This window comes from Eleutherodactylus coqui, chromosome 8 (assembly GCF_035609145.1).
Source record: "Eleutherodactylus coqui strain aEleCoq1 chromosome 8, aEleCoq1.hap1, whole genome shotgun sequence".
Taxonomy (NCBI): Eukaryota; Metazoa; Chordata; class Amphibia; order Anura; family Eleutherodactylidae; genus Eleutherodactylus; species Eleutherodactylus coqui.
The window spans coordinates 74,891,414-74,915,012 of record NC_089844.1 but is presented as its reverse complement, the minus strand read 5'-3'; the positions used below and the strand labels follow the sequence as shown (position 1 = coordinate 74,915,012).

Sequence of the window (23,599 nt, the reverse complement as noted above, 5' to 3'; positions counted from 1 at the left end):
AAAACTGTTTTCTGTTGCAACCCCTTAGACCAGGGTCACACAGGCGGTTAAACAAGTGCAGTTACATGCACCAGCTGATAACTTTGTAGCAGTTGTGTAGCGGACTGCTGATTACTGTAACTGTTAGTGAAGATTTGGTGTAAATTATTTATACATCGCTGGATCACAGATTTGTGGAGGCGGCAGAGACTGATCTGCATTCTGTCACAGACACACTTTTTTATTTGTTGGAAGATTAATGATCTTTAAGTTGCAATAAAATTATTAAAGTGGGATTCTGAGATCAGTTGTGTCTGCCCGAGTTTTCATTTCTAATGAGAAGTCCATACCAGCAGAGTGACAACATACAAACTCCATCTTGTTGTCCTTGGTTGGGTTTGACCGAGCGTTGTAAGAAGCCTGTGCCAACCACTGAGCTGCTGCCACTTTCTGCCCACAGTAATCAAAACTTTGCGATACTTTTACAGGACTTGGGGAAAGTAACAAGAAAATCTTTGAAAATAACATCACTGCGCAATTCCCCTGAAACACTATCTGAAACCAGCTCGCCATTTAAATTGGTGTAATGGTTTGCCGCTCGCAAATGAGCATGCCACGCGGGTAATGAGTATAGTAAAATACACGTGGGGGGGGGGGGGGGGGGGGAATAAACTTTGAAGCCAGCCTACAACATTTTTGTGCTATGAACAGACAGGCAGCAGGAGAGTTTGGACCATATTTTTTCCCGTCAGAAATAAAATCCTAGAGTATATTTGCATGTGACAGTTTAGTTTCCCGTATTCTGTAAAAGGTCTATTCCACACGTCTGAATGGGGGAGTAATTGCAGCCGGCGCACAGATTGCTGCAAACCATTACATAAAAATGACCTTCACATGAGGCATTTTATTGCAAAACCGTTAATGTTAAAATACCCCCAGGGCTCATATACATAGCAGAGCTGTAAGGCTTTGAGGGACCTCTGGTGTACAGAAAAAGGTCATAAAGCAATGCTTTTATGGAAAATGACCCCCAGAGTCAAAGAGTGTATAAACAAGTAGCTTCTATTCACACACTGATGTGGATTTTGACGCGGATCTGCAGCAGACTTTTTGCAGTAGAAAATCCACTAAGGGCCCTTTTACAAGGAAGGATTCTCGCTGGATCACGGAAATCTATAATCGTTCAGTGTAAATGCTGCCAACAACGATCAACGTAATTCATTAATCGTTCGGTTTGTGCCGGTATAAAAATAAATCGAGGCAATGATCAGCTTATAAATGACTGCCAGTTTACTGTGAATGGAGGCGGGCGATCAGTGATCTGCAGCTATTCCGCCTCCATTCACTGATCATTGCTCCAATGTGAAAGAGCAGGAGGGATGATCGCTGGGGCGACTGTAGGATGCTTTAGGGGACGTCAACTGCCCCTTACACAAATTTTGATGCAAATTTACAGCCCTTAATTGAAGAGGTGAAATACACAACATAAGTTAACATGAAGCGGATTTAAAATACACACACAAGTGAATTTCCGCAGTGCATTTCTTCTGCAGCAGGTGGAAGCGATTGCATCCGTACTGCCGCTACGGTAAAATACTGCGGATTTTCTGCAGCAGAAAGTCTACAAAATTCCCTCTGTGCGCTAATGTACTTCTAAGTTTACCCTTTGCCCAACATCCAAACCACCAGTAACTGTTTGATCGTACCACGAACTTCTCTTTGGACTTTCTTGGCCAGTATTTAGCCATAATGTGAACAGATCAAAATTGACAGACGGGGTTATAGGTTCTTTGCACTCAATAAATGACCAATTACTAAAAGGACAACCTAGAAGAAAACAAAAATCTCAGCATGAACTAAATATTCACTCATTTTGCAAAATGAGACATGAACACAACATTGCAGAAAATGGTCAGTTTTATTATATAAAACACTTTCTTTTTTACAAAAATGTTCTAGTTTCTCATGATTTTCTTTAAAGAGCTACGTTTAGTGGAAAAAGTGAAAGTTCAGAGCAAGAATTGGTCCACAATTGAAAAATACAATTAGTACAGGATTGTAAAAAGCGCAGGAGTAACAGGACACACATGTAGTGGTGAAGGAGAATTCATTTGTACTTTAGAGAAAAAAAATGCAACTACTGTACAATAATCTTATAAGGGACAGCATCATCTAAACAGAATGGAATAGGGGGACGCAATCTGCCTACAACTAGAGATGAGCGAGTATACTCGCTAAGGGCAATTACTCGATCGAGCATTGCCCTTAGCGAGTACCAGCCCGCTCGCAAGAAAACATTCGGCTGCCGGCGGCGGGCGGGGAGGAACGGAGGGGAGATCTCGCTCTCTCCCCCCTGCTCATGGCTGCAACTCACCGCTCACCCGCGCCGGCAGCCGAACCTTTTCTTCCGAGCGGGGAGATACTCGCTAAGGACAATGCTCGATCGAGTAATTGTCCTTAGCGAGTATGCTTGCTCATCTCTACCTACAACGTTTTCTAAAAAAAAAATCAACTTAATTACATACAACTGATTTCATTTTTCTTTATACCATCCCTTTAAAAGGTTAGTGTCACGTATGTACTGACGAATAAATAGATGTTGACAATAAATGGAAGCGTGCGGCCAGAGGAGACCCGCGCATTTCACTGAACGACTCATTCTTGTGTATTAAAGGACAGGAGTGATAGTCGTTGGGCATAAAGTAACCCCGAATCACTATGTGTCACTGTAAGGCATTACTGAGCCATGTCCCTATAGAAGCAACGATTCTCATGGAGATTAGCTCCATAACATGACGGCCGCAGGACGATGCCACCATTCTTCCCCCCCCCCCCCCCCCTTGGATTCCTACTGAAGATGATAGTAAGTCAGGGGCATATGAAGGTACAGTAATGCAGTACAGGACTAGGAGTGACATCACAACTCGCAGGTTATATGGAGCCATAATAGGCTTGTCTGTATAAGGCCAAAGTGAGATATAAACTACAATTAGGAAATCATCTCGCAGACATGGCAGACCCTATTGAACATCCAAAAAGAGGTGTACAGTAGCCAATACATCATCCCCTTTAGAGGTCAAACCCAAGAAACAGCATTTTACTATCTTTCTCACTCTCCCCCTAAACAGTACAAAAAATATATATGTGTATCGAGCTCTATATTAAAGTATACAAAATCGGTACTTCAGACATATAAAACAGCTACCACAGAAATGTACAGTCTCTTACTTAGGCTGCAGTCACACTATGTGAATGTGTCGAGTAAACCTTTATACATGTGTCCCCCAATTTGATCAGATCCCAGTTTTTTCAGCAGGAATTAAGAAAAAATGCATTAAGAGAACCGCACATCCACTTCGAGTATCGATACATTGCTTTATAGGAATCTGTCAGCTCGAGCTTGTTCTCCAAACCGCAGGCATCATGTTATAAAGCATGAGGCGCTGAGCAGATGCAGATTGATATGTAGTTTTATGAGGAAAGATCCAGTATAACTTCTGTTTTCAGCTCAGAATGTGCAGAGGTTTTTTGAATAAGAGTCCAGTGGGCGATCCTGTCAATCGTTGATCGCTCCGCCCATTGGACGGTTCAGCTCAGAATGTACAGATGTTTTTAGAAATAAAACACAAGTTCTACTGAATCTTTCCCCATAAAACTATATATCAATCTGCTCAGTTCCTCATGCTCTATAAGATGATGCCGGCATGTTCAAGCTGACCGTCCCCCTTTAAGAAATCATTACTCATGCCAAACACCAACATCTCCAAATTCGTTCCTTAGAGACTGACCAAGTGTGCACGTAAAACGATGGGTTTAGTAATGCTGGCACAGTGGTGTGATATAGGTCACTGTTGACATAAGCACCCTGTGTATATGTGCACCGTAATGACTCGGAGGCCAGTCGTATCAGGTACAACATGTTAACATCTAAATGTGCAGTAAGAGGATCTGCACACCAAAAGAAAAAAAAAAAAAAAAGTCTAGCAGCAATAGCCATTTTCATGAATATCCATAGATTACATCACACAAGAGGTTTAGATGGCTGCAGTAGGTCATAACCATGAATTCCCATGTGGTATGATATTGTGAGCTGTATACCATCTAACTACTACTCAGCAGGGTAAAGTAATAAGTACTGTGGCTGGTTCTCCATGAACCCCAAAGCTGGCAGGATACAAAACAATGAATAGGGTGCAGACCGCAAAAATGTGACTAAGTACCACAGGCAGATGGATGCACATTCTTCCCCCCAACAGGTACCTACATCGCACCTGTCCTCTTATAGGGTTAATTTAAACACGGCAAGCAGAGTAATCTAGTCCTGAAAATAAATGCCCACATCTCAATAGTCATTTTAGGTCCAGTATTCTGTGTTGATTAATTTCTTAATATATCTTTACATCGGGTGGAAGTCTGTGTTTTTTTTCTGAAACACAGTTGCCAAGTCAACATTGAAGGGGTTAAAAAAAGTTAGTCTTTGTCCAGGACTAAAAAAACCATATGACTGCCGTTTGTCCAGAAATAGCACCACGCTCTCTGAGGGCTGTGCCAATATACAAGTGGGTCCACTACACGGGCATTACAATGTGCCGCGCATCAACCGCAAACTTTTTTTTTTTGCTGCCACCAAAAAATAACCTAACCCAGGTCCAAAAGGGTTGCCATGGTCTCCGCTCTCCTCTGGATCCAGCAGTCATGTGCCTCTCTAAGCACACCATATGTGGAAGGGTTTCTAGAAAAATAAACAGCCAATCATTTTTCTAATCCTGGACAAACCCCTTTAAAAAGGAGGTTTTCAATGAAATACTATTGATTGACAGGGGTCCCGAGTGGTGAACCCCAGTAAACCAGCTATCTGCTATTACTGCAGCTACACTCAGGGTTACAGAGTGGGAGCAGATGCAGCCATCATTGATTTTCAATGAGAGCAGTGCTTGCAGTTACAAGAGTCGGCCACTACACAGGAGGTCGGAGCAGCAGCTTCCATTTCTACCCCAGTGTAACAGCAGGCGTCCAATCAGCTGATCGGCCCGTTTTAAAAATTCTACAAATCTAGCTGCCTCCAGCCACCACTAGGGGGTGCTCACAGCACCCAGTTTCACTGAAATAAGGCTATAAACAAAGCTTTGATTGCAATATGGAGATATATTGGGAAATCAGGCAGCATGGAATTATGGACCTATTTAGATTACAAAAAACAGATGTTCAAAGTTGGAAATCAATCAAGAGCTAACGGCTAAACAGGTTTATTAGAGCATGTTGAGGGGAATGCTCCAAGATTCATTGGAAGGTATGTAGACTTAAGTGCACAGAGATAGGCAACAGATAAAAGAAGAATGGAAGAGTTTGTCAAGGAAGCCCAGGCAGAAGGAAATGGACGCTAAACGCAGGTGATGACAAAGCAAGCACACATTGTTCATCCGGTTATCAGTGGTCATACTCCTCAGTCTCACCGGTCATATATAAAGACGTCCTCCTGCCGTCGCCTGAGGTCTGTTCTGGTCATGTATTTTACAGTAAAGGCAGAACACTCACACTTGGATACCATTAGCACATGCGGTCACCAACGGCAGACTGACCAGTCATGTAACCACAGGTCTACGAGCACGTACTGCGGACAGCGATGCAGACAGTCCTTGACGCAAGGTCCGTATGCCATCATGCTATATATATTAAAGTGGTTGTTTCAGGGCAAAAAAAAGGAAGAAAAAAAATAAAGCTCATCTCTACAATATCCACATCCTCAGACACTTATAAAATTACAGTTCGAGAAATCAGTACAAATATAGTATCTATTCTTTATCTTAATAAAAAGGCTAGATAAAAATCCTGATCCGCGGGTGACGTACGCCTCAGAAGACGACCCTACGAGTAGTTAAATGATCTAATTACGTTAGAGATCTGCCATCGTCACTTTAATTGTACAGCTATATACATATACAACACGGGGACTGAAAACAAGATTGTGGTGCGGTATCTTAGCAGCTCGATTCTACAGTGGCGACTACTTTGCCGCCGCCGCCACCACTGCCACCAGCACTACCACCACCACCGCTGCCACTCTTCTTTTGTGCTTCCTTCTTTGAACATTTTTCCTTTTGCTTTTCCAGTTTCTCTTGTGCTTTTTTAATTTCCTTAATTTTCTTCTTGATCATGGCTCGGTCTGTCTGGCTTGAAACTCCTAGTGCCTTGAAAGGTAAAAGAAAAAACATCAGGAAATCTGGAACTCCTCCATTCTTGCTCAAGAAAACAGTGGTGGCTGCAGAGAATGTACAACACTGAGCCGCAATACCCAAGACAGACGATGGAGGACAGGGGCACCGAGTCACAGAATAGATGGAAGAGGTCACAGGACACTTCCTCATAATGCTGTACAACCGCTTTAAGGGGTTCTCCGCTTTGGACAATCCCTACTAGCTACGAGGGGTTGCTTAATGATACTTGTGACTCCTAGTGATCAGCTGTAATCTGTAGGAAAGCCTGTAAGTGTTCATCTTACCTGCAGCGCCCCCACGGGTCAAATTTACAAAGACAACCCATTGACTTGATTAGATACCGTATAATTTTTTGCCAGGACCGGCCCTTTGAAACAAGAAGTGCCATTTCAGAACACTCTCCTCTCAGACGGCACATTTACAGACCCCCCCCCCCATCCTGTTTACGGGACGTCACAGATGCTGCAGTCCATAACAAGGCTCAGCGATCAGATAACCCCCTTTAAGGACAATAGTGTTTCGGTCTTAAAAAAGACCAGACACTTTTTTTGCGATTTTATGCATATGATGATTTTATGGCCCATTGTCGTTTTCCTTGTAGCTGGGGCACCCACAGGAGCTCCAGTTACAGGGGCAAACATCCCCCTAAAGTAACAATAATCACTGCCAAGGCTAATCTGTCTTCTACACCGGGTCTTCTGCTGCCGATGACAGCCAGGCACTCAAACTGCTCCTGCACCATATTTTTACTATTGTCTAGGTTTAAAACTCCGGACCAAGTGCCATATATTTAAAGGATGCTTGGTCCTAATTGTGTTAATTGAGAATTCATTCCATGATTAGGTATATGAAACTGGATATCCCCTTTAATAGAGCTTTCCAGGACTTTAATGGTCTATTTTTTGGAATAGACCATTAATGACAAATTGGTGGAGGTCCATTTCCATTAATAGCTAGCATGTACATGGTTAACATGTTTCTGTTATGCACTGGTATGTATTAGATGTAGGCTCGCACTCCCCCATATCCTTTCCTGGCTTAGGAATGTCCTGAGATAGCAGGTTCTTGCCCCTTCCCTTCAGAGAGGGGCTGTTAAAACAAATGCAGAATGAGCCTATTCTTCTTAAGTTTTGGTTTCCTAGATATCACATATTTAGTAACGCTCTTTTCTCCTTAGGGAGAGCAACTATATACTATAAATAAGTGAGGAGACTCAAATGGCCACGCACGCTCCTCTGGGTAATATGCAAATAAGGGAGATGGAATAAATCCTCCACAGTGCCACCTACTGAAAGGCAGCATTCCTTCGAGTCAAAGTGGGACTTTTTATACAAGTCTTGCTACAATGACTGGGAATCAAAAGCAAAGCCAGACCCCATGTACATACAGCTGTTTCCGGGTTATTGCCCATCATCAGTGTACAGTAGGAGTCTGGCTTTTGCTAGTGAGAGGCCAGGGACAGGGGTCAGAAACGCTCTTTTCTCCTTAGGGAGAGCAACTATATACTATAAATAAGTGAGGAGACTCAAATGGCCACGCACGCTCCTCTGGGTAATATGCAAATAAGGGAGATGGAATAAATCCTCCACAGTGCCACAGTGCCACATGGGGTCTGGCTTTGCTTTTGATTCCCAGTCATTGTAGCAAGACTTGTATAAAAAGTCCCACTTTGACTCGAAGGAATGCTGCCTTTCAGTAGGTGGCACTGTGGAGGATTTATTCCATCTCCCTTATTTGCATATTACCCAGAGGAGCGTGCGTGGCCATTTGAGTCTCCTCACTTATTTATAGTATATAGTTGCTCTCCCTAAGGAGAAAAGAGCGTTTCTGACCCCTGTCCCTGGCCTCTCACTAGCAAAAGCCAGACTCCTACTGTACACTGATGATGGGCAATAACCCGGAAACAGCTGTATGTACATGGGGTCTGGCTTTGCTTTTGATTCCCAGTCATTGTAGCAAGACTTGTATAAAAAGTCCCACTTTGACTCGAAGGAATGCTGCCTTTCAGTAGGTGGCACTGTGGAGGATTTATTCCATCTCCCTTATTTGCATATTACCCAGAGGAGCGTGCGTGGCCATTTGAGTCTCCTCACTTATTTATAGTATATAGTTGCTCTCCCTAAGGAGAAAAGAGCGTTTCTGACCCCTGTCCCTGGCCTCTCACTAGCAAAAGCCAGACTCCTACTGTACACTGATGATGGGCAATAACCCGGAAACAGCTGTATGTACATGGGGTCTGGCTTTGCTTTTGATTCCCAGTCATTGTAGCAAGACTTGTATAAAAAGTCCCACTTTGACTCGAAGGAATGCTGCCTTTCAGTAGGTGGCACTGTGGAGGATTTATTCCATCTCCCTTATTTACATATTTAGTAGTAACACACCTTAAGGCGTTAACATATGTTAAATCATTAGCACCTAGAGCCAATCATGAGTTCTCACGAGTACAGAGGGGTGTAATCCAAGGTATATTTGTACCATGAGAATGTTAATAAAGGCAGAAGAGCATCATTGTCCCATGATACTGGCCGTGTCATGTGTCAGTGATTTGTGTACACAACTTCTCATAAATAATCCAGAGTAGACCATGAAACGCTGTATGGAGTTCCTTAGAGCTCCGACATCAACATTCACTGTAACCCCTTCATTCCCCAGAGGGTACAGTTACGTCCTGAGCTGATCTCATTCCATTCATATCAGGTGCTGGCTGTGCTTAATAACGGAGACCTGCATGCAACATTTGTGAAAAGTGTTGACGCTGATTGCGGCTGTTAACCCTTTAAATGCATGTGTCAATTCTGAGTAAAGAATTTAAATGCCCCAATCAGCGTCAGGGGGTGCTGAACATCCCCCACACCTACCTGTAAGACTGATTGCCTATTAAGACATGCCTGTAGCATGTAGAACACTGTATAATGCAATACCATGGTTTTGCATTATACTGTATGAGCAATCAAATGTTCACAAGTTTAGGTTCCCTATAGGGGCAAAAAAAGAGAAAGTTTTATTAATTTGTGATTGCTCCCAGTAAGAGAATCCAAGAAATCTTGTGAATATACCTTTTAACGGCTAAGAAAAATACATGAGGTTATTACGAGCTATTGAACCTCTCAGGGTTCCTCACAGACATGGATGTGATTAATTGACATAAAAAAAAAATACAACAGGATGACCAGAGACAAATAAATACTTGATAAAGATGTAAAGGTTTTATGGTCTCCGAATTAGTGTTAGGGGGTCAACAGACCAGAGTGTTATCTCTGCTATAGAGTTCTCATACTTCCCAGTCACACATGAATCCTCTTGAAGACTTTAGCCTTCTGTTGAAAGTGTGAAAAGTTGTTATAAATTTGTACTCTGTGGCTTTGTGGTTTGAAATGGGCATTTAATATGGTGTCTTTCATGTGTTCTATATTGTGCTCCGCCGCAGGCAATTCTGTCTTCCTTTCTTTAAAGGAGATGTCTCGAGGAAGCAGTGATTTTTTTTTTTTGCCCAATCCCCCTAATTAAACATACATTACTAATTACCCCTGTAAATGACTTTCCTAGCTGGTTTGTACTTACCGTTCCAGTGTTTCAGCAACTTATAAAAGTTTCCCCAAGATGGCCGCCGGCTCTTTCCCCGTCGCTCGCTGCAGCCCGACGTGCGCGCTCCCGAGGCGCTGCCAGCTGTGTCTCCATGGCAACCGGACGCCCTGCAGCCGCCGACCAGACGCCGCGCAGCCGCCGACCAGACGCCCAGCAGCCGCCGACCAGTCACCCACCGCCAGGCAGCAGGTAACCGGCGCTAGCCCCCGGCTCCCCAGCGCTAGACCCTCAGCCCAGGTGAAGGCCCCGGAGCCCAGCGCTGGGCTCCGGGGCCTTCACCTGTCAGTGAACATCACCCCCGACCCATCACTTACCCCCCTGGCCCAGCGCTAGTTCCCCCCGGCCTAGCGACAGCCCCCCACGGCCTAGCGACAGCCCCCCACGGCCTAGCGACAGCCCCCCCCGGCCTAGCGACAGCCCCCCCATCGCAGCGACAGCCCCCCCCCCCCGGCCTAGCGACAGCCCCCCCATCGCAGCGACAGCCCCCCCCCCCCCCCGGCCTAGCGACAGCCCCCCCATCGCAGCGACAGCCCTCCCATCGCAGCGACAGCCCTCCCCCCCCGGCCTAGCGACAGCCCCCCCATCGCAGCGACAGCCCCCCCCCCCCCCGGCCTAGCGACAGCCCCCCCATCGCAGCGACAGCCCCCCCATCGCAGCGACAGCCCCCCCCCGGCCTAGCGACAGCCCCCCCCCCCCGGCCTAGCGACAGCCCCCCCCCCCCGGCCTAGCGACAGCCCCCCCCCCGGCGCATCACAGCGACGACAGCCCCCCCCCCCCGGCGCAGCGGCAGCCCCCCCCCGGCCCATCACTTACCTGGACGGCAGGACAGCTGGGCGGCTTCTCCGGACGGCAGCTCCAGTTTCTGCACCTTCCTCTAACAGAGGAAGGTACAGAATGGCCGCTCCAGCGCGCTCCCGAGCAGTGACAGCTCGTCTGCGCATGCGCAGAAGAGCTGTAGCGGGGAGCACACTGAAGCGGCTCGTGCTGAAAGGAGAAGACCGGACTGCGCAAGCGCGTCTAAAAAAGCAAGCTGCCAGCGAATTTAGACGGAACCATGGAGACGAGGACGCTAGCAACGGAGCAGGTAAGTGAATAACTTCTGTATGGCTCATATTTAATGCACGATGTATATTACAAAGTGCATTAATATGGCCATACGGAAGTGTATACCCCCACTTGGTTTCGCGAGACCACCCCTTTAAGTGTGTGACGGTGAGACATTATCGCTTTCAGATTTTGTCCTGTTTCTCCAACATAAGGCCCCCAACAGAACATTTACTGCACAGGACCAGGTACAAAACATCAGACGTGGACCATAAGAATGTCGCAGGGATCTTATGTATTTTTGTTAGCCATTAAAAAAAAAGGTACAGTGGGTACAAATACTCTCCCCCCCCCCCCCCCCCCCCCCCCCCCCCCCCAATTGTACAAGTTCTCCCACTTAAAAAGAGATCATAGGTAGACCTCAACTATGTGAGCCAACATGAGAAAACACATCCAGAAAAATCACATTGTCTGAATTTTAACGAATTTATTTGCTAATTATGGTGGAAAATAAGTATTTGGTCACCTACAAACAAGCAGGATTTCTGGGTCTCACAGACCTGTAACTACTTCTTTAAGAGGCTCCTCTGTCCTCCACTCATTACCTGTAGTAATGGCACCTGTTTGAACTTGTTATCAGTATTAAAGACACCTGTCCACAACCTTAAGCAGTCACACTCCAAACTCCACTATGGTGAAGACCAAAGAGCTGTCGAAGGACACCAGAAACACAATTGTAGCCCTGCACCAGACTGGGGAGACTGAATCTGCAATAGGCAAGCAGCTTGGTGTGAAGAAATCAACTGTGGGAGCAATAATTAGAAAATGGAAGAGATACAAGACCACTGATAATCTCCCTCGATCTGGGGCTCCACGCAAGATCTCACCCCGTGGGGTCAAAATGATCACAAGAACGGTGAGCAAAAATCCCAGAACCACACGGGGAAACCTAGTGAATTACTTGCAGAACATCACTGCTCTTGAGGAGATCTACATGGAGTAATGGGCTAACATACTAGCAACAGTGTGTGCCAACCTTGTGAGGACTTACAGAAGACGTTTGACCTCTGTCATTGCCAATAAAGGATAGATGAATTTTTGTTATTGACCAAATACTTATTTTCCACCATAATTTGCAAATAAATTTGTTTAAAAATAAAAATCAGACAGAATGTGATTTTCTGGATGTGTTTTCTCATGTTCTCTCATAGTTGAGGTCTACCTATGATGTCAATTACAGGCCTCATCTTTTTAAGTGGGAGAACTTGTACAATTGGTATCTGACTAAATACTTTTTCCCCACTGTATATATACAAGATCACTTGGTTTCTCTTACTGGGAACAATCACATTCTGCTCTACTGGCCAACACAGTACCAAACTCTAAAAAGACAATATGTATGCCATAACACCCCACCCCACCTCAAAAAGGTGGAATTTCATTTTCCAATTCACTCTACTTCTGTTTCTCAGCCCATCAAAAACAAGCCCTCAGACAGCCGAGTCAACGAAAATACAAAAGAACTTTTGAAAAGTAGGGAAGGAAAAAACACAGAAATTGGGGGAAAGAAAAAAAAAAAAAAAAAAGCAGACGCGGGGCTCGATTAACCAATCAGAGCATTAGCTTGCTGGAGGCGGGGTATTCAAGCCCAGCTACCAGGAAGAAATGCTCCGTCGGCATTCAGAAAACGGCAGCCTGCAGCAGTGCGGCAGGCCAGCGCGAGGGACCCGAATGCCGGCTGCTAGGTATTATAAGACCTCCCTGAAAATGAGACACTGACTCTTTTGGGGGCAGAAGTTAATATAAGACAGTGCCTTATTTTAGAGGAAGCACAGTATTCATGCAATTTCCTAACTACTTGCATCTTACAAGTCACTGCTAGTTTTTATTTTAACAGCAGATGGCGTCCTTTAGCCAAGGCTAAACTAACAAGTCTGGAGAGAGCAAAAGTATTACCAACTCTTGATAAATATTTTATGCTGTTTTGTTACATTTCTTTTTATTGCTAAGAAACGTGCGATTACGCAACATTTTATGAAAATAAAGATCCCAGCTGTCGGACAGCGTTGGCCTTCTCTCCGCATGTAGCAAGACGCGCTGGACCTTACCTTCAATCTCTCACTATCCAGCAGCATTAACTGCTGACCATCGACGTTCTTGGCTGTGAATTCCTCAATGTATTGCTCCAGGTTCATTCCCATTAACCAGTGACACACTTGCTGGCAGCTCCAGTCGCACACAGGCCGACTATGCCATTGGTTTTGTTTGCCGGTTGGGGTAGCATCGTCATCTAAAGCCTGCAACAAGAAAAATGCTTAGTAACAATGCTGCTGCTGGGGGTCTGTTGGGTATAGAGAGCTGGAAAGACTCCAGGCCTAAAAAGAAACATAAAAGCCCCAATATTTTGGCACTAAAGGTCTCATTTCTGTAAGCTGTAGTCAATGCTGGCACCGATCCTAGTCGTCTATCTGCTTGTGCTTATTTGGGCATTCTGCCGTCCGCCTCTAGTGGATTCCTGATGATACTGCAGGCAGCCCCGGGAGACCGGTATCTTTTGCAAGGTCACAAAGAAACCGAACACTTTGTGTCACTCATGTATGGCTCACGCCTACGGAACTTACGTTCATTCAACAACCATAATACAGACTTTTGTAAACGGTTCTGGTTCTAAAAGGGGAAGCAACTCAGTTTATCTTGTAGGGCTTATTTAAATATTGCAGAATTAATCTTGTATTTCTGTCTATTACAAAAGTGAACATCTAATGAATGTCGTTTTTTTAAAACCTTTTTGTTAAAAAACACCACAATTTTTTCCCCCACACATTACAACTGGACAGCCCCTTTTAAATTTTCAAGGAATAGAAAAGTGAAGGTAAACTATTGATGGTCCACCCACAGGCTAGGCCATCAGTAGTGGATCGGTGAGCTTTGTTACCCAGGACCTCTCAATCAGCTGTTTACTAAGCCAGTTTTGGCAAGAAGGGAACAGCTCCGTTCCTACTGCAGTTGCCAGCCTTGGTAGAACAGGCAAAGTTCCTATTCATTTCAGTAGGAAGTTTGTCTGCAATACTAAGCCTGGCCACTGCAGTGGGAACAGAGCTGTCCATTTCCTGCAGAAATTGGCTTAGTGCACAAGAGCACTGCCATAGAGGACAGCTGATTGCTGGGGATCAACAGACAGCAGATGCCTGCTGATCTACTATCGATGGCCTATCCTAAGCATAGGCCACAGTGGCCACTACAGCATCTAACTGGCTGCAGTGGTCAGGTAGAAGCTACTCCAAAAGAAGGCCAGGAGTACCATAGGACTGCAGCACTGGATCGCCAGGGAAGAAAACGGGTGAGTACCGCTGCTTTAATCGGTTTAATAGATTGGGAACCAGTATAAAGAATAAAATAAATAAATCATACCCACACCCAGCCAACCCCTTTACAAGGCAATGCTAAATTTGCATAGATTGTATCAAGGATGTGCGACAGGTAAAAGGTGGCCACTTTTTGCCATTTCAGGTGGGTGACCCTTTGTTGAAAAATTTGAACGATCGTCCGTAATGCATGAACTGTGTCCAGTTAAAAAACTTCCGCGAACCGCAGCAGAAATAACAGGTGTATGACGTGGGGTCAGCTGCTATATTTAAAGGGGGATTCCGACACAGACCAACATTAGAATCTAATGTACAACACCACAATAAGTAATTTTGTTATGGGTTCACTGTACCCGGTCTGCTACTTTCTTCTTTTTTTATGTCACATGACCCTCTGCCCAAAAAACATCTACACTTTGTCGGACATCTTGGCGGCATTTGCTACTTCCTCCCCCGTCTATAGCCTCCAACATCCTGTGAGCAGTGCATGATGGGAGGGGTGGAAGCACTCCGCTGTATTGCTCATGTGCAGTTCAGAGTGACGGAAGCTCCTGTCTGTCTGCTTCAGGTTTTCACCATGAGTGAGGAGGTGGTTGGTGCCAGTAAGTTGTAGGACCTGTGAGTTGTGGGCGGAGCTATAGCGCTGGCCAATAAACAAGCACTATGCACGCTGGGAGTTGAAGGTAACAGTCTGTTACTGTGGAAGGGATACATGTAAACAGCAGCAGGTCAGTGGCTGCAGGGGACGAAGAAGAGGTGCAGGGGACGAAGAAGAGGTACAGGTTACCGCTACTTGGCTGTACTTCCTAGATTGCAGCATTTTCAGAATTTCCATTTTATGCCCAAAAAACCCTTTAAGCTCCGGTGATTATATATTTATTTTTTAAACTGACTCCCTAATCGTCCATTTTCATGTGCGGCATTGCTGATTGGATCAATCACGCATATGTGCCACCACTCCGTTCAAATGGGGAGATATGGCTGTGCAGATGTCAGGATTGGTAGGGATCCCAGCAATTGGACCTCCAGCGATCAGACATTTATACCCTACCCTATAGCTCGGGATAAATGTAATTAGTGGCGAACCCCCTCTAAAATATATGGTTTATTAAAATATAAAAATATGAAAAAACAAAAACACATAAAGTAACCCAGGTAACCCATTACAAACCTCTGACTGTAAACACAACGGGATTTGCTTTATATTATATTGGCACTCTATAGCTGTCATTGTACAAAGTCCAATAGAAGATCTAGAGATGGTCATCCTTCTAAAGTACACAGCGCTGCCTCTTATCTTGAGGGTCCTAACTGCTGCAGAGCATTACTCTCTCCAACTACACACTACATAGTTGCCAATATCGTCAGCTTACCCTAATAATGTGTGGCAGGTCAGTGTATCTCTGCAATATATGTGGAGGTCTGCTTCTTTATTCACAGGACAAGGACTCCAGTCAAAAAAAAAAAAAAAAAGCCTTTAATATCTGCCACCATCTCAACTGTATGGGATACATCTACGGTGCTTTAAAACACCGGCCCAAGATGTACCCAAGATGGTTTGAGAGGTAATATAGTGCAGCATTTAGATAACAGGGGGTTCAATGTATATTTTGAGTTATCAGGATAGTTACTTTATGGACAGTTGTGTTAAGGCGTGACTGTAAAATGGGTCAATTTAAAGGGACATTCTGGAGGTTGGACCCCACTGATCACCAAAATGAGTACCCCATTTTTCCCTGTGGGACTGGCAATGAATGGAGCAGCAGTGCATCTGCTTGGCTACCACTCTATTCATTGCAATGGCAGTACTGGAAATATTTAAGCTTTTTGCCATTTCCAAGCACTGTCCCTGGTCAATGGCTGCACATCCAAGTGGAAGAATGTATCAAGTGGGGTACCACAAGGCTCTGTTCTGGGCCCAGTGTTGCTCAACATTTTTATAAATGACCTAGGAGAAGGGAATTGAGGGAAAACTGATGAGGTTTGCCAACACCACAGATCTAGTAGGGATAACCAACATTAGAAAGAGGATTCAAAAAGATCTAAACAGACTTGAACAGTGGGCGTCAACTAATAAAATGGTATTTAACAAGGAGAAATGCAAAGTCCTACATCTCGGCAAGAAAAATGAAAAAAAGCACATACAGAATGGGAGGAATTGAGCTAAGCAGCACATGTGAAAAAGACTTGGATATACTAATAGATCATAGACTGAACATGAGTCAATAATGTGATGCAGCAGCCAAAAAGGCAAACACAATTCTGGAATGTATTAAGAGAAGCATAGAGTCTAGATCACATGAGGTAATTATCCCCCTCTACTGTCTCCAGCACTCAGCTTGCACTGGAAACATAGAAGAGGACTCGTGCTGCAAGGCCTTCGGATTATGCTAGAGAATGGTGGTGACCGGAAGTTTCATCTTCTAGCACCATTCAGTGGCAAGAGGTGCTATAGTATGGGGAGGGCTGCATAGTAGACACTATAGTGTGGCAAGTGGGGCCCGTGGACCCTCCCTAGCTTAGAGGCCAGGGCCACTGCTCCCCAGTTATAGACAAAGACAGCCTTACTGAAAGGAAAGTCAAACGCTACCAAAGACAGAAGATGGTAGGCAGAAGTGACAGTATTTACATAGGACACGGTTTCTTTAGGCAAACTGTGCATGTGTGAGATTCGAAGACAAATCTCGCTCTGACAACGCAGTCCAGAGAGGGGGAGGACCTGGCGAAAATCAATATGCATTGCAAGGGCAGCGCGGAAGAAAGGGAGTCAAGAGAAGGATTGACAAGAACTTTACAGGCAAAGTTACTCACCAACAGGGGTATTAATAAATAAATAAACATAAATGCATTGCAGCACTCCTCGCCCCTCACCCTTGTAGGGGGTAAAACTAGCTGACAGATTCCCTTTAAGTCGATTTCTCTCTTTGGTAAAATACAAGATCTTCTCATATAATTATGATCCAAGTGACCATCTACAATGACTTCTATTCAAACCCAGAGTGGGAGGAGAAGCTACAGTAGTTCCTTCCTCTCTTAATCATGAGAACTACAGGTCTTTCCCCACGATAGAGACTATTCACACTGAGCGACAGCCGTGAGGCCCGAAGAACGAAATCAAGGGGCAGTTTGGGGACAGAAAATTAAGCTTGTATATTGAAAAATGGTAGATGGCAGCTACATCCAATCACAGTAGACACAGTCACCATCCTGCATTTGTCGATTTTGCGCAATAGAAAATTGAGAAATTGGCTTTTATCTGTACCAAACCACCTTCAGGCCATCTCTACACGGGTGTCAATGCATTTATGTGTGCATTTGCATCATGGCATTTGTGTTTTACTGTACTTTTTGCACACGCAAAAAGCCACGTGACCATGCTGCCATTCATTAAAATGGGCAATTCCTATAATTCGTTCAATATGTGCTCTTATTTCCTGCAGCTCTGCTCAGGAATAGACCATGCTGCAGATTTTTTCCCGCGAACATGCACACACCAAATACGCTTATAACAAGCCCATTTAAATCAATGAGTTCTGTTCACCGTGTATTGTGAGCGCAAATGTTTCATACATAATACACTGCGCAAATACGCCCGTGTGACAAGCCGTAATGAAGAGTCTACAAGCAGTCTACACTTACTAGAAGGGTCATTATAGAAGGATTAGTATATTGCTTGCTTGTGGTGTGCAGAATGGGGTTATTCTGTGTACTATTAGGGGGCATTGCCCTACCAATCTAACAAGTATGACAGGGCTGTGACCGGTCTCCATGGTGCCACATGACAACTCAATAAGCCAACACAAGAGATTAGCAGCAAATTTGTACCAAATCTCCTATGGAAAATCCGAGATAATTCATGAAGACATGATAAAAAGTTGTACCAACTGCTAAACTCCACTCTGCTATCTCTGCTGCTATTCTAGATGTTCTACAAGTTATTTAGCCGATATGGGCTGAAAGTCGGTGACCCGCTAAGTCTAGGGATGTAAGGGTTATACTTACCTTCCCAGTCGGCCCCCACTACCCCCAGTGTCAGCGCTGAAAGCAGTGAGCGGTGCTGAAGTAGTCTTCTTACCCTAATTTTATAATGGGTGGACTACTTAGCAGCGTCGCTCAATGCATTCAGCGGCGACTTTCCCTTTAAGGAATTTTCTTTGAGTGTTATCTGAGCATTCACAGTATTCCATTACCTTATTTGTGACCCTACGTTTTAGTAGGCCAACAGCAGTCCTGTGAGGTGAAAACCTGAAGTTTCTGGGCCTGTAAATTACTTTTAAAAAACAAAAAAGAGTAATCATCCTAAGCAGAGAAGCAGATTAATTCTTTTGCCAACTTCGACAGTGTGTGGGAAGTAATAACATGTCTAGCTAATTGGCTGCGTGCAACTGTCGATTAACTCTCAGAAGTGTGCTGGGATTTCCTGCTCCGGGAAAGACAGAGCTACCTCAGAACCCCAAGCAGTAACACTATTCTGCAGGGATGATGGAGGCTTGTACATGCACCACAGCAGACTCCTTTTATGCACTTCTGGGTGCATGCATGGAGAGAAAACAAGACGTTTCCTGAAGACAAAAGGAAGTACATGGCCATCGCAAATGAGTAGTTTACAGTGAATAAAAATTATGAAATCTCATGTTCTCATGGGAATAGAAGCTACCTACTACTTCTTAATAATCACAGAGCTGTGCGGACATTTCAGGGTACACACCCCTGACTCAAAAAATCGCATGAATTTACAGAATTTATGCCTTTAAACATCATTCCGTTGTGTTGAAACAAAGCGAAATTACTGCATGTTTCTTAATTATTGAATAGAACAAACCTTAATCCTCAACCCCTTCATGACCAAGGCCATTGGTGCACTTGGGTCCAGGTCACATTCTACTGTTCTGGTATTTGCACTTTTGAAAAATTATGATTTTTTTTAAATTTTTCCAGTGACTACTCTAGAGGGGGGCTTGTTTTTTTGTGGGGCGAGTTATATTTTTCAATGGCACTACTTAATATAGCATACAATGTGTTGGAAGACTTAAAAATTCCTAAGTGGGGTCAAAATGGGAAAACAGGTTAAAGGGCTTAAAATGATCAAAAATTAAATACTCACCTATTCCATTGGCTCCCGATCAAGCACTAGAACTCTAGTGACTGCTGCACAGAGCCCAGAGGAAGCGTCAGGCGGTCAGTGCTGTTCATTGTGCATGTGACCACTCAGCCACTCATAGGCTTCAGTGGTCACAGAGGAATCACCCTTGAAGCCTGCGAGTGGCTGAGTGGTCAAGTGCACAGTGGACGGTACGACGTGACAACTCGCTGCTTCTCCTGGGTCCTGCAGCAGGCTCCAGGGCAGCAGCGCTGGATGGGAAGTGGCCAGGATAGAGGAGCATTTAATTTTTATTGCTTTTAAGCCTTAAGTCCCCCAAAAAGCCCTTTAACCATGTAGGATTCATAATGTGATATTTTAATAAATATTAGAACTTTATGAATGTAGCAATATCAATTTTTTGATTTTTTAATGCAACTGTGAAAAGGGGTTATTTTTAGCTTTTTTTAATTTTTATAATAAAAAGGTTAAAAAATAAAGAGAATACATTTTTTTTTAATTCGTTCCTGTAGGGGACTTGAACTTGCGTTCCAATTGATCACTTATACAGCAAAATGCATTGGTATGGTATTGCATTATGTTGTATTTTAAGAAGCTGCCCATTAATGACGTGCCACAGACACTTCATGGCAGCCCTGAGAGCCTTCAGAAGGCCTCAGGCTGCAATGACCCCGAGGACAGGCGCCATTTGGGCAATTTAAATCTCGATGGATTGGAATATATAAATTCTGCTGCTGTCAGAATGGACAGCGGCTTTTAAAGGGTTAACAGCTACAGCTAATGCAGGCATTGGCTGTGAAAGACAGCCGATACCGATCATGAATGGAGCGGGTTTGGCTCACGAGTCCGCTACATATACAGCATATGTTGTGGACGGATACAGACGTCCTAAGTATACGGGGTATGTGCAGTTAGGACGTATATAGCCGTATGCATAACGGAAAGGGGTCAATCCTAAATATAGACCAGTGTGGCTGCCTTTTCACGTATGGATTGAATGGGTTGTTGAGTGCATGACGCAGGCGTTACAGACCGCAATTGTTTCAATGATCAGCAAAAGGAGTCATCTGAGCCAAGTGTCACTACCACCTTAAGAACAGTTCCAAGGAATTCAAAAGCCTCATATAAAATGTGTTTTAAGTAATTTTTGGGTTGGTTATTTGTTATACGTTGTATTGGTGTGTAACTTCTTATACATAAATCCATTATATATTATATTCCACAAACCAGGAAACTTATTACGTATTGCAAAAATTATAAATAACTACTTATGTCTAAAGAGGTCTGGAGGATGGTACTATGATCCACATATGGCAACACTGTACCAGAAGTAGACCTTTCTGGGACTCCATCAATGAGTTGTATAATAGGATGTGTAGATTTTCCACCCATTGGACATATATACTCCTGTCTATAGTACCGGGTAAGATTTCACATCTGAAGACAGACTGATTACGCTCTTTCCTTCAGGCAGCAAGATCTGGTTATATTCGACAATATGAAATCCTCAATCAGCCAAGGAATGGCTGGACAGGTTTGAAGAGCTACACTGTATGAAGAAACTTCTAGCGGCAGATTCCAGTTTGTCTAACCAATATTATAGGGTCTGGCAAGTCCAGCGTGTTCTTAGAGGTCTTCTTTATTATGGAATGGTTGAACTCTTGATACTCAGTGTGATTGGTCCATCCTATTTTCCAATTGGTAATCAATTCCCCCTAATTAACTTCTCCATTTTTCCTCATCTCCACCCCCCACTCCATTTCTTTCTCCTTCCTTAACTTTTCATTTTACTTTCCCCACTTGTCCGCGGTCTTCCTTCAGTTGTGTTCAAGTCTTGACTTGACTTTTCGTCATCCACAAATTTCAATACCTGTAGGTGTTCCTTTTTTAATGCAACCTGACCTTGGTTTCCTAATGTATATCTTGTAATCTGCTTATTGAACTGGTGGTTCCATTTGTTTCAATTACTGAACTATAAACCAAGATTTGCCCCTTGGACATGCCTTGGTAATTCAGCCATCTTTGACACACTTGGGGCATGTTCACACACAGAAATGATCTGCCGTAGATTTTCCACCATGAATGCTGCAAATCCACAAGTGATATCATCTATCAGTATTGGGTGGTGACAGGTGGGGGTTTGCAAGACATTTAATTGGATCACATATGCGAATACATGTGTGTCACCGCTTTCCCTAACACCATGAGGCAGTTAGGGTCAGGTTTAGCATTACACCTTTTTAAACTGTCTTTAGTTTCAGGCTAAGTAACGAAAAGGAGGAAAAAAAGTTTTATTAACATTTTCAGTGTCTATTTTGCTTTTTTGCCCCGCAGTGATGCACTGCAGACCCTTCACTAATAAGGGTGCTTTACTTTTATTTTACTTACGGCAAACAAATCTTAGGGTTGCAGACACTGAAAAAGTTGTAGTCGTGAACACCGACTTGTTAACCCATGAATGCTTTACGTGACTAGATTAGGACGGCACAAGAGACATGCGGTAAACACAAAACACTAACACCACACCACGTACACAAGTCTGCCACTCACCTCATTAGACGAGAAGGTGAAAGTGTGTGAGCGTCCCGATAGGGAGGGCTCTGCCACCAACCCTGATAGATCAGAGCTATGGCTGTAACTGTATGAATCATCTATGTAAACTCTACTCTGAAAACAAGTAGAAACAAGACTGTATTATCCGGGCCCCTCTCCTCCAGAAACATCTATAACACAAATTCAATAAGCACCATGTACACGGAGGACTACCTAGGCGCACGGGGCGAAGGTCATACTGTTCAGGTCATCATTAATTACAGTGCACTGCATTACTCCGAGTTTTTGTCACATATGCAAAAGATAATCGATGTAGGAAAAAAAAATTTAACATTTTTTACTCCTTTGCACATTGCTCCATCAGGTCCTTCTCCCGAAAGTGCTCTCCCTTTTCTCCATTGAGCTGCAATACAGCTCCGATTGATAGGAGACTGCTAAAGCTGTCAACCGAGAGCACTTAAAGGGGTTGTCCCGAGGCAGCAAGTGGGGTTATACACTTCTGCATGGCCATAATAATGCACTTTGTAATGTACATTGTGCATTAATTATGAGCCATACAGAAGTTATAAAAAGTTTTACACTTACCTGCTCCGTTGCTGGCGTCCTCGTCTCCATGGTGCCGACTAATTTTCGCCCTCCGATGGCCAAATTAGCCGCGCTTGCGCAGTCCGGGTCTTCTTTTCTGAATGGGGCTCCGTGTAGCTCCGCCCCGTCACGTGCCGATTCCAGCCAATCAGGAGGCTGGAATCGGCAATGGACCGCACAGAAGCCCTGCGGTCCATGGAGACAGAGGATCCCGGCGGCCATCTTCAGCAGGTGAGTATGAAGACGCCGGACCGCCGGGATTCAGGTAAGCGCTGTGCGGGTTGTTTTTTTAACCCCTGCATCGGGGTTGTCTCGCGCCGAACGGGGGGGGGTTTAAAAAAAAAAAAAAAACCCGTTTCGGCGCGGGACAACCCCTTTAAGGATAAAAAAAAAAACCTTCAGCGCACGGGGAAATAAGAGTTAATTTTAAATGAAACCATTGACATCTCTCCAACCCTCTCCCTGCCTGGCGTAGTCAGCAGTTCTGTATGGTCCAAACTGCTGATAGATTCCTATGGTGCGGACCTGGAACTCCGTTCATGAAAGTTATAAAAAGTTACACTAAGAAGTTAATCTGCATAGACTTTCAGATCTATAGTGAAATTGTGTCCAAGGTTAGTATCAAAACCTTCCTTGTTCTTAGAGGCAGATTGTGTCCCATTTACAAGACCGCCAGTGTCAGGGGAATAAGAGCACAGTACACAACCAAGAGTGAAGATTCAGCCAAGAGACCGCACAGCTGCAGCAGACTTGGGTTAGCTTACACCCCTCTGACAAGGTTCGTAGGAATGACTTCTTTAACCTTCTATTCTTTAAGTAGGTCTTTTGCAAAAAGCAGGAAAGTGCCGCCAAGTAAAGAGATATTCCTGATTGGCTCACATTGGTGCATTGAGAAAAGGGACAAGATTGCAGGGGAATCTAGACAAACCGTTTGGGGCCATCATAGATGTATATGAGAAGATCACACTGGTAGAGAGTCTGCTCCATGACCTCTAGAATCATAGTCTGTCTCACAAAGAGAATGCAGCGGACAGTGGCAGCACTGAGTGTGGTTGGGGATTGGCCACCTGCGACAAACGTTACTGGTGCCGATCACCTGACTCTGTTGACCGGCAGAGAGGCGACGAGAAGACAAAAAGAAATCCCAGAAAATGGCCGTTACTTACTGACTG

The 23,599-nt window shown here is 44.3% G+C and overlaps 1 protein-coding gene across 4 annotated transcripts in view; it reads right to left on the bottom strand.

The window, feature by feature from the left end:
- Positions 1–1,878: 1,878 nt before the first annotated feature.
- LOC136576513 (neurabin-1-like) overlaps positions 1,879–23,599 on the bottom strand; it is a 96,695-nt gene continuing 74,974 nt past the window's right edge. For 3 of the 4 annotated variants that reach the window (XM_066575845.1, XM_066575844.1, XM_066575847.1), the window contains exons 17-19: positions 21,840–21,956; positions 12,932–13,120; positions 1,879–6,167 (exon numbers count right to left, since the gene is read on the bottom strand). In XM_066575845.1, coding sequence (XP_066431942.1) covers positions 5,958–6,167; positions 12,932–13,120; positions 21,840–21,956 — 516 coding nt within the window. In that variant the 3' untranslated portion in view covers positions 1,879–5,957. The remainder of the gene's footprint in view (positions 6,168–12,931; positions 13,121–21,839; positions 21,957–23,599) is intronic. The other variant, XM_066575846.1, reaches the window with a different exon arrangement.